The sequence below is a fragment of the Monodon monoceros genome, unplaced genomic scaffold (assembly GCF_005190385.1).
Source record: "Monodon monoceros isolate NGI ecotype Baffin Bay Population unplaced genomic scaffold, NGI_Narwhal_1 Super_Scaffold_11, whole genome shotgun sequence".
NCBI lineage: Eukaryota > Metazoa > Chordata > Mammalia > Artiodactyla > Monodontidae > Monodon > Monodon monoceros.
Window position 1 is genome coordinate 114,906,513 of NW_021703767.1, and position 12,064 is coordinate 114,918,576.

The following is a 12,064-nucleotide window of genomic DNA, read 5'->3' on the forward strand; positions in this document are numbered from 1 at the left end:
TGGAGTAGCAAACTACTGTGCTATGACATTAAGTGAAAAATGTGTATACAAAATACTATATACTTTATGACTCCAGTATCATGATTTATACATGTACATGTGTATAATTAATAAGAGAAAAGTAGAACATTGCACCTAAATGTTAAAAATGGTAATTTTTGAGCAGGAGAACTAAATATGACATTTTTTTTAACTGCTTTCCTATATTTCTTACAATAATCATGTATGTAAATAGAAAAATCCTATTATTAAAAAATTCTGTGTAAAATAATATATTATTTTAGTGTTGAAAGGAATGAGTTTTTTCTTTGTTGCATGAAAAACTTTGGAAAATTCAAAATGGTGTATTTACTCCGTGTTGTGCAGTGGAATAAAGTGTGTTCTTTATCTTGGCAGGATATAAAATCTAAAACCAACAGTGTTAAACTATCAGTTGTATCAAAATTTAAATAGAAATATGTTTGTACTTATTCACAGTTGTTTTAAAAATAAATCAGCATCTATTTTAAGTAATGAAGATTAGATACATTACAGTAACATTATTTTAATGTGAATATAACTTTGCCAGATTTTAATAAAATAACAACAGTTTAGAGATATACATATATAGGTAGAATATATACTTTTTAAAATAGTAAGGCATATTTTATGATATATAATCTTTTTACCACAAAATACATATGCTTCTCAGATACGAAATAAAACTAATATGACTAGGAAGACACTACTACCTGGGACCAGAATAACACCTTTACAAGTAGTTTAATTTTTATACATGACTTTAGTAACATCATTATACAGATAAGCCATTTAGCAGGCATGTTTTGGCAGTGTGAATCTGTAAGACACTGGTTGAATTTCACATAAACTTCTGCAACCTGACAACTACTGCTTAGCAAGTCTTTGTATAAAGTGTGCCGTAGCAGGTACAAGTGGGCCCCAGTTGCTAACAGGTAAATAGGCACAAAAGCTTTGCTGCCCTTTGGAAGTTGGGCAGAGCAATCTTGAGCTCTGATCTCCTGTTGCTCCTCTCAAGTTTTAACATATTCTAAGTACCTTTATGTGGAAATCAAAAATAACGGAACAAGAGCAGACTGGGGAGATGGCAATTCTACCAGTAAAATTTTCCAAATCAACACACTCATCCAGTTTCCGACATCATTCTTTGAGTGGACATCGTCTATCTGATGCAAAATGTGGCTTTGCTTTGTTTAGTTGCAAAGGGAGAGGAAAGCTTTTGTTCAGCTTTTGTTTAGAAAAGTCAGTGCAGTATACATAATCAACTTTCTTCTTTAATTCTGAGAAGTAGCTCATGCTCATTTGGTAGTGAAGTGCTGTAGAGGAATGTTTCTCTTGCTCCTTCTTCAACAAGATGACTTCACAGACAGGTTTCAAGTGTGTCACTCAACCTCAATACATGGGACAGGCTTCTTGGTAGATGAGCTTCCATTTTCTGAGGGGCGGTAGGAAAGTGTGCTCATTTTTGTGGACAGGATTGAGTGGGATTTGGCCTTTGGGGGAATGTATTTCAGAAGCTGGAGAAAATGTTTCTTAAATTTTTTCCCCAGGAAGCCATAAAAGAGAGGATTCAGGCAATTGTTAAAATAAGCTAAGCAAATAGTGATGGGCATGGCGGTGTCGACAATATCTGAAATTTTACAGTCATGTATGAAGCCCAACTGAATCAATACATCCAGAAAAGTGAATATTTGGTGGGGAACCCAGGAAAAGAAAAAGAAAAGCACAATTGCCATAATTATCTTGAAAATATCATCTTTTCTTGGTTTGTTCTTCTGAATTTCATAAGCCTTCTTTAGGGTCTTCCAAATAAGAGTATAACTTGTAAGAATGATCAGAAAAGGAAACAAGAAACCCAGTATATTCTTGGTTAGGCCCAGCCCTACGGGGAGGGTTGAATTTTGGGATTCGTAATGGAAAGCACAAACCGTGATATTGATATTCTCGATGAAAAATACATTGCGGTGGATTATAGTTGGCAAACTGGCCAAGCCAGCCAGCAGCCAAATAATGATGCAGGTGACTTTGGCCACAAGCATTGTGCGCCGAAGGCGGGACTTCATTGGGTGCACAATAGCCAGGTAGCGATCAATGCTTAGACATGTGAGTAGAAACACACTGGCATAGAGGTTGAAACTGACGCTGGCTGAAGCGATCTTACATAGGTAATTGCCAAAGGGCCAGTGGTATTCCATAGCAGTGTAGACAGCCCATAGTGGCAAAGTCAGTAAAAAGCATAAGTCAGCCAGTGCTAAATTCAAAAGAAAAACACTGGCCACAGTCTTCAGTTTCATGTAAAAGTAAATGACAATCACCACCAAGCTATTTCCAAATATTCCCACCACAAAGATAATACTATATAAAGTGGGGATCATGACAAATATGTAATTGTGCCTTCCAGCTTTGGGACAGTCCTCTTGGATTCTTTTAATACCATATTCGGTGGAAGAGTTGAGGATCATTTTGATCTCCTGGGTTAGCTGGTCTCAGACACTATGCCAAATGCACCTAGAAAAAATAGAAATGAAAAGGTAAAAAATTTTTAACTTCCAGTTGTAAATGAATAGTTTTATTTCTCAGTCATTAATACAGTAACTCAACTTTAGTTTTTAGGAAAAAAATTAGATCGTATTTTCTGGAGAAAAGCTGTGAACTGATAAAACCTAAGATTGCACATTTAAATTCAGTTTTAGAACATACTGCTTTTCTAGGAAATGATAAAGATCCTGCAGACAAGTAGACGTGGGGTCCTATGTGAATACTTATCTAGGTCCTTTGCCTTTTTTCTAGGAGTAAATCCTAGCTTCCAAATTGATTAGAAAAACATAATCTAAATCTCAGAAAATACTACTGAATTAAATTAGTTATTCAGAGAGACTTGAGTTTTTCCTGAGGCTAACTAATTTGTCTTTAACCTCAGAAATGTGACACATCCGTATCTTATTCTTTGAACCATTTCTTTCATATCACAATCTTAGGTATAAAAATTATTAGCATCCTCCCTTAAGTGGTCTGAATAGCTGCCTCTAGGTTCTGAGGAATTGATTTAAGAGGGGATACAAGGGAGGGCTCAAGGCTTTGGGGAACAGCATTCTTTCCATGGTTTTCCAGGTCACTACAGGTAGTTACCACTTATTCTTTAACTTCCACCCCAGCTAGCAAAAGGGCCCGAATCTCCTAACTTTTGTGCCCACAATCCATTTCTGTAGTTAACTCTGAGGTTAACCGGTTGTCTAACAAGGATGTCAAACAAATAGATTAGGTCAGGATTATCAATAAAACATGTGTTTTGGGGGGGGGCTCAAGATAGCAGCAGCTCTTTAGGATTTTAGGAAGAATCAGATGCTCAGGAATGAGCTCCATAGAGACTTTTGCAAATATTTGCTCCAATATTTTACATAATCAACAATCAAGCCATTCATTTATGTGATTTAGAAAAGCATCATATTCTGCCCTAGACAAGAGTCTAACAAAAAACCCTTGGAAGGGAAGCTGAAGATGCTGTGAGGATAACATGACAGGGTGTGGCACAGGCAGGCTCCGAGGTGAAGGCCAGCCCTCGGCACAGGCGAGGCTGGCCAGGCAGGGTAGTGGTGTTGGGTAAAGACCCTATTGCTCCACCCGGAGTGGGTCCCTAGATGAGCATGGGCGTGCTTTCCACTTGTAGCAGATGATCCTGGGTAAGGAGAGGAGCAGGAATAAGACATTAATAGCCTGCCCAGGATAGCTGCGCTTGGCATCCAGGAGAGCTGGATGAACTCGCGCACTTAAGGTGGTGTCCATCTTGGTGCAAAGGGGTGCTATGAAAAGGATGAGTCTCAAGTAGCCAGATTTTAAGAGGTAACACTGGGAAAGAGAGGTTCTTAAGTGGCCTCTTTGCCTCCCCCAAGGAGGCAGTTATTCTCCCTACCCAAGTTTTTGGCTCTGTGCCCTCGTCTTGTACTCAAGACTATATAATCTAAATCCCTTTCTTCTCTTTTCATTCATGGGGGCATCAGCATCCGCCAACAGGCAGATGTCACATCATCTGTGGAGCCTTCCTGACTTGTCTGGGCAACTGGCTGTTCCATTTTTTGCGCTGCTTTGGCACTCTCGATGTAGGTTTTGACCTATATATTACAATGGTATGTTGACATATCTGTCTTCTCCACTGGTTTGTCAGTGGCTTGAGGGTAAGGCCTGTTGGAAGCATCTTGTTCATTAGCATAGGCCCTGACCCCTTCCTGGAAGCAGGTGATAAATGTCTGATAAGTAAGAGAGCAAGTGGACAAACGAATGAGTGAATATTATATAACTTAAAGCTACAAGTAGAGAGAATTGAGACTAATTTCTAGGGGCTAATGAAATCAACTTACATTCTGCTCCCAAAGAATCTGACAGAAAATACTCAGTGTCAACCTGGGCTTCACCTTGGATAACAAGCCAAAACCCAAACCCAAATCTAATCCCAAACCAAACCAAACCAAACTGACAAAAAAAACAAACCCTTGGCACTTTTAGAAATCTGTAGTTTACAAAACAGAAGAAGATAAAAATAAGGAATTACTTAGTAGAAACTAGGGCTAGGCTCTCAGGAAGGTCTGACCTACTTCTTCCTTACCCAGAAGGATTTCTCTACACTTTCCTGATTTTTTCAGTTCTTAAAAAAGTCATAATTACTGAAATTATGCCAATTTAAAAGTATAAATTCATTTAGGTAAACAAATATTCTCTATTAAAAATTAAATGCTTCTTAAAAAGCCTATGAGCTAGCAGTCATTTATACCTTAAAGTGGATTAATTTACTTATTTGCTCTCCTTCTAACATCTAGTTGTGATAAGTTGGATTTTGCCTAGGAAAAAATTGGAAATGTCAAGGTTAAAGAATCTCAAAGATTAAAAGTAGCCTGGGTTGAACTGAAAATAGGGCAGAGTTAAATATTTGTTTCAGTTTGGGCATAAGGGCACTAAATGTTAGGAAGGAATAAACCGGATTCATTAGGATTCCTTGGGTGCCCTGAGCTTGGGTGCACAAGAGTAGGGAGGAAACTCTCTTTCCTCTTTTGACCTCACTTTGAGGGCACACAACTCTTGCTGGTCCCATTTTTTGTCTAGAGGGGGTAGAACTTTATTGACTAGGCTAGAACTATAACCATCATTTATAAAAGAATTTCAGTGGAAAATTTGCATTTGAAAGGACCAATTTATAAACATGGTTTTGGACTCCAGTTCCTTCACATTCTGAGGTCAGCCTTTTCTTAAGTTTCCATCAATCCATATTGACTAATATTTAAAATGTAAAAGGTTGTTCTGAACACCTAGGGAAACATCCCTGGAAGTTTGAATGAGGTATATATTATTTTAATGAGTATATTATTTGAGAAACTCTGGGCGTAGCGTTGAATATACTAACTGGAAGGACATTTTATATAAATGTTTATATAAGTAATGACCAAAACTTCCTATCTAGTAAGGCGTCGGGGAGAGGAATTTCAGGGGATGAAAATAGCAGGAACAAGTACAAGAAAGCAGAAATGCAAATAGTGTATTCAGCAGGCAGTCATCCATTCGTTCCATATTCACTAAACACCTACTATGTGCTAGGGTCAGGGATGCAAAGTGAATAAAGCCACGGTCCTTCTCCTGCTTTGGGTGATTTGAGTCTAGCTGGGGGGACAGGAGCCTTAAAGCCAAAATTATCTCCACTGTGTTGAATACTATACCATACCAGAGGCATGTGGAATGTTCTGTAATTTTCACTGACCCAGCTTGATGGTGGGAATGTCCAGGAGTTATCAGGTACATTTCCCAGAGGTGGCACTTGGACTTTGGAGGATGTATGGGAAACAGAGTGGTTAGAAGTTAAAGGCAACCACCTGGCCAGCTAAGGTGGAATAGAGATTTCGTTATTGCTTGAACTTTCCCCTCCTTATAAATGTCTGAAGCTTCATCTGTGGGAAACTGCTCTTGTAAATTTACAGATATTGTACAACCTTCCAGGCAGGGGTGTGGGGTCTGAATGTGTACTGGATGGGAGGGTGACACAGGCCATGCTGGTAGGTAAGAAATATTGTTCTCTTAGTCTGCACTGTTGCCACTCATAGGCTTCCCTAGAGAAACCTGGTTCTTGAGAAAGAAAATGGAACGCTTATGATTGGAGTCACCTTAGATTGATGATAAACAAGTGATAAAGAGTAGGGTGTTTTTCTCTTTGAAGCTTGAAAGTATGCTATTTTGGTGAGCAGCTGAAGGAGAGAGAGATGTGATCTCCTAGGACACCAAACTTTTGAGTCCCAGAAAGCAGCTACTTTTCTGTTTCATCCTGCTTCTTCTTCCAGTAGGGTTATAGGCAGGTAGGATACTGATTAAAAACACAGGAGGATCCACCTCTCTCTATTTCTGGGTCTCACTGTAGCTTTTACTCAGGCTCTGTGGTTTACATGAATTCCACATCATTTCCTCTTGGGGTAAAACAAGATGGAATTTGGAGTCAAAATGCTTGTAATGGAAACTTCCTTTACCACTTACAAATCTGTGTGACTCTGGATAAGTCACCCAATTTTTCTCTGAACATAAGCCTCAGTTTCCTCATCTGTAAGAAATGGGAGCAATGATTCTTACTGCACTTAATTATTGTAGTAATTAAATGCAATAACTTGAAAGTACTGGGCCTATCTTTCAAATAGTAACTGTTTAATAAATGTGTTTTATTTGAATCTTTACTATTATTTTTTTGAATGCAAGGCAAGTGCTGACTCAGCCATGGATCAAAAAAGCATGAGAGATTTAAAAAAAAGGTTTATCATTGGTAAGCTTTTGCCATTAAAAGGCTAAAAATACCAAGCTGTTTTTCTTCCAAAGTATGAGTAAAAAATAATCTTAAGCAGATGAATAAATATGACATGAGTCAGGTGGGAACTTTCAGTCTGCTACAAACACAAGGTTAGTTCATGGTGGCCACACCACAGTTATCTACTGCTTGCTTTAGTAGGAGTTACCTTTCTTTTTTTTTGTTGTTGTTTTTGTTTTTGTTTTTGCGCTACACAGGCCTCTCACTGCTGCGGCCTCTCCCATTGCGGAGCACAGGCCCCGGACGTGCAGGCCCAGAGGCCATGGCTCACGGGCCCAGCCGCTCCGCGGCATGTGGGATCTTCCCGGACTGGGGCACGAACCCATGTCCCCTGCATTGGCAGGCGGACTCTCAACCACTGCGCCACCAGGGAAGCCCAGGAGTTACCTTTCATTCCTTGACAGCTTCCCTGGTTCTTAAAAAGGAACCTAAGAAAGAAGATTTTCTTTTTTCTTTCTTTTTTAATTCTAAGAATATTTCCCCAAGACTTTTGATTAGAATATTAATACCTCCTTAAGCTTTTAGGCAAGCCAAAACCAATCTAATTAAATTGTTCATTACAAGCTCCTTTTTTAATGAGTTTGCAATCTGAAGAAAAAAAAATACCCCGAAGTTTCCTATGATAATAAAGAGAGAACTAAACGACCAAATAATTATATTTTAGGATAATCTATCAAAGTATCTTTCTTTTTTAAAAAATTCTATTTAATTTTGTTATCTCCTTTTATTTATTTTTTAAAATATTTATTTATTTGGTTGCGCCGGGTCTTACTTGCTGCAGGCGGGCTCCTTAGTTGTGCTCCGGGGCTCCTTAGTTGTGGCATGTGAACTCTCAGTTGCGGCATGCACGTGGGATCTAGTTCCCTGCCCAGGGATCGAACCCAGGCCCCCTGCATTGGGAGCATGGAGTCTTAACCACTGTGCCCCAAAATATCTTTCTTAAATATCAAAAAGAGTAGGCCAGTGTTTGTTATTTGCCTGTAGTGCTGGAACGCTCAATACACCATCCTGTTCAAAAGGCATTCTCTTTATTGCTCCTATCTTATAATTCAGACATTAGAAAGCAACTGTTTCTGCTCCTGTGTGTTCTTCCCCTAGTAATGAATGAGGCATTCTACAGGGAACAACTGTTAGTATCCATTTGTGAATTCACTGAATCATAGAAGTTGGCATTCAAATTTTTAGGGTTTCTACTTGTTTCTTTTTCAAATCCACTTGTTCTTATTTCTTAACCTTCTGTTCTTATTTTATGGGGTCTATTTCTACCCTTATCTCCTTAACCCTTCTGAACATCTGTATGTGAAGAGCCCCTATCCAATTGCTTTACTATTTGTAGTTCTTCAGGTATAAATTCTATTTGTTTCATCTGTAGATGCTCTTTCTTGGCATTTGCCTTCATTTTAGGTTTCATAATCTTTGCGAGTTATCTCTAGTAGGAATTAACTTCTTTAGTAGGCCTGAGTGGATGGCAGTGGTGGTAAAATTTCTGCTTGGGCACACAACACTCACTTGATCTGGAAAAGCTTTTAATGCCAATTCTCAGCCTAGTTTCCAACCCCTTACTTTGCAGATACTGCAGATTAGGCCCTCTACCCATTCTCAAATTTTTGCCAGTCTACAGAAGTTATCTTAGTCTTTGGTCACAATGGGAAGTAATTTTCCAGTCCTGGCTTTAACCAGGAAACCCAGTGTACGTGGCCTTCAGTACATGAGCTTAATGGCCTTTACTTCCATTCTGGTAAAGTCATTAGAACTTTATCTCAGCTGTGTATCTGGTGTTGGTTCTTCTCTGGCCCCTGTGGTCTCAATTCTTATATGGAGCTGTAATGGGATATTTTATGTATTTAGAGAAAAAAGGTAATATCCATGATTGCTTAATATCCATTATCTTCATCTTGACTGCAAGTTGCCCTACACATTATCTGGTGATAATGGTTAAGTTGCTTGGATCCAATAAGCTTTGAAGTATAGTCCTGTCCCTCTTCTTGCGCTCCCTGCCCCATCCTGACCTTTGATGAAGCATCCAGGCCTTTTTGGGTGACACTGTCCTCCAGGCTGGTAATCCTGGCAGCCATGAAGAAGGGAACATGGCAAAGAGCCTGCATCATAAGGCAAGTGACCAGAATTACTCTCAAGTCAGATCCACAGGAGAATGCAGTGCTTTTGGTCAGCAATCCCAGCCTAACTTCTCTATGTTAAATACTTTTCTTGGAGATGATTCTGTTTGCCTCTGCAATTCCCAGATTAATCTTTCTCTTAACACAAAAGATATTTTATTAAAATTATTAATGCCATACTAATTACATACTTAAGATTCAATCTCTTCAAACTTAATGAGTGCAAGTGTGGTATGTCTGCGTGGTAAGTAGTGGTGTCTGGCCCTCTTCCTAAGTCAATGTCATCCACTGTGGCCTGCCCTCACGAGAAATGAAAACAGTGCAAGCTACATTTTTATTTCTGCTCATACCATATGTAACCAACTGTAGTGATGGTGGTTAAATATTCTGTCATCCTCAACCAGTCCCCCCCTTTGCTTTGTCCAAAACAGCCCAAGAGCCTAAAGAACTCAGCTTTAAGAAAGGAAATTCAGAAGTTCCTTCCAAGTTAGGGTATAAATGTCAAGGAAAGTAAAATGTTAATACTAAATTTTTGCCTCTTGGAAATTATTCAATACTTTAATATCTAATAATATAACACTAAACTACAATTAAATTTCTCTCCACTCGAGAAGCTCCAATTTATCATAGATTATAGTTTAAACAAGTCGGTTGTGATGAATATCCCAAGCTCCCCAAACAACTCTCTTCATTCCTATGCTATTTCCTCCCACTCCTGTCTATCTTAAACTCTTGGCTATTTCTGTAGTATGATTTTTTTTTTTTAATTTCAGAAAGGAAAGATAGGGATGAAAGATATGTGATTAAGCCTAATCAGGTGGTTAATAATCTTCCTTTGACACACTGGTGTTAGTAGAAAATATTCTTCTTATGTTAAATATAGAAAGCAATGGAAGGTTTTTCAGTGAGCTTAGAAAGAGTAGTGTTCCAGAGATTAGGAGAAAAGGAAAATAACATCTAACTTGGAAGAAAGCTTGTACATACATGAGCCCCTGTCCTTTACTACTTCCAACTTCCTCAAATTTATGGACTCATAGAATCTCCCTGAGGGAATCATAACCACATTTCGAAAGATCAGTATCTTGGCCATCAAGGTGGAGGAAACCTCATTTTTAATATATGGCTTTTGGAGACTGCTTACAAGCTTTTCTTTTTCTAAAGATGAAAAAGGCAGCTCCTAGGTGGGCATCTCAGTCAACAACAGCTCCTTTATCCAACTTGTGAACAAAAGCCCGGATTTCATCTGTGAAGCCACTCCACATTTGCTTCTTTGAGACTTTAAATCGGGAGCAGACACTGCTTATTTCATTTCAAATTCCACTTTAAGGGGTATAAGGAAAGTTATTGGGAAGGAAAGGATGCACTAATTAATTTATACCCTTAAGAAATGATGATAATATTATAGCATTTGTATTATGAGCTTTATGTTAGAGGTTATGGCATATAACCATATATGGCATATGACATGGCAGTTCATTTCAGATTAAAGTTTTTAATGTTATGCAAATCAGATAACCATAAATTTTAAATGAAGCTAGAAGGATTAAATATTCAGTATATTGTACATGTTTCCCCAAATTACCCAGTGTCCTAATTGAAGCAGAAATATTCTTTGGATGATAGTCTACAAATTGGTCCTGCACAATGTGTAAGGAGACTTGGGTTCTAATTTTGGCTTTCCCACTCACTAGCAAGGTGACCTTGAACCAGTCACTTAGCTTCTCTAGGTTTCTGTGTCGTCGGGGAGCTGGTACACGCTTCAGAAAATCTCCTGAAACACTGAAATTTCATAATCTCTCTTCTGAATAGGTATACATCTTTTGTATACAATCTACAAAAGATATATATTAGGTAGATATACAAAAGGTATACAATAATGGCTGGACAAGTAGAAATTACCCAATAAATAATTAAATCAGCCAGCTATTTGTCTATTGATACAGATATTATTAGTGTCACAATGAGTTAATAACATTCTGTAATTAAATATAAAAACTCTTTTTTATTTAAAATGAAATGAAAAGAATTTTACCTTTTACTGAAGATGAATAAAGAAACTCTACTTAAGCTCATTATGTTACAGTGACAGTGCGTTCCCCCCCACACCCCATTTTTTAGATTAACTATTAACCCAAAGAAATGTTTCCCCAGCAGAGCATTTGGATAGCTGGTTGTGACTCCAGGTTGATGAGGTCAAGATTATAGGTTTGGACGCCATCTAGACTAGCTGTTTTCACTCCATTTATGGTCAAAGACTATGAGCCTCTCAGGCATCCCTTGTGTTATTCACTGGCAATTCCAGGTGAAAGGGTAAAGACAGATTGATTCATGGCTGCAAGTCAAAATTAAAAGTATGCCCTGCAGTTAGGGAGTCAAGATTATATCATCCTATGAAAAAGGTGGCACAATATGTTATTGTTAAAATAACTTATTCAAAATGAACCTATTCTCAGATTCTCTGTGGGGAAAATACAACTTTTTAAAGTTTAGCATATACTCAGAGTGGTTCAGTTGCCCAGATAAAACATAGAGGTGAGGGCAGAGGAAGCTCACAGTAATATACTATTTAGAATAATACTTCAAAGTATTATATTTTCGGTGTTTTGATGAGCTAAATGGACTTTTGTGCCAAGACAATGAATTCTGTAAGGGTTATGTCCATTTGATTTTTATCACAGAGTTACATTTTTTTTCAAATACAGTTTCATATGCTACTTTTAATTTTATTTTTTACATTAAAATGTCATAAAAACGGAGAGATATTAGAATGGTTTGACAGAGAAAGCACTGGAATAGAGTCCTGTCCAATGGCTTGTTTTGTCACTAAAATCATACATAGGTAACTTAATCTCTTAGTTTGTTATCCCTTAAATATTACAAAGTATTTGGAATGGGAATACCAATACCTGTTCTCACCTCTATTTCATAGATTGTTCAAGTTAAAAAGTGAGGTCTTTGGAAGGTATGGAGACACTTTGAAAATATAAGCTTTCTATAATGCAAGGATAAATGAAATGAACTTCATGAAAGAAAACTCAGAACTTCAAAAGATTAATGGAATTTTTTTCATTCAGAAATTCAGCAGAAATATTTTTGATTA

At 37.8% G+C, this 12,064-nt stretch overlaps 1 protein-coding gene across 2 annotated transcripts in view; it reads right to left on the reverse strand.

Annotated features, from left to right (window-relative positions):
• Positions 1–555: 555 nt before the first annotated feature.
• AGTR1 (angiotensin II receptor type 1) overlaps positions 556–12,064 on the reverse strand; it is a 44,812-nt gene continuing 33,303 nt past the window's right edge. For both annotated transcript variants that reach the window (XM_029215245.1, XM_029215246.1), the window contains one exon: positions 556–2,526. In XM_029215245.1, the coding sequence (XP_029071078.1) occupies positions 1,401–2,480 (1,080 nt within the window). In that variant the 5' untranslated portion in view covers positions 2,481–2,526 and the 3' untranslated portion in view covers positions 556–1,400. The remainder of the gene's footprint in view (positions 2,527–12,064) is intronic.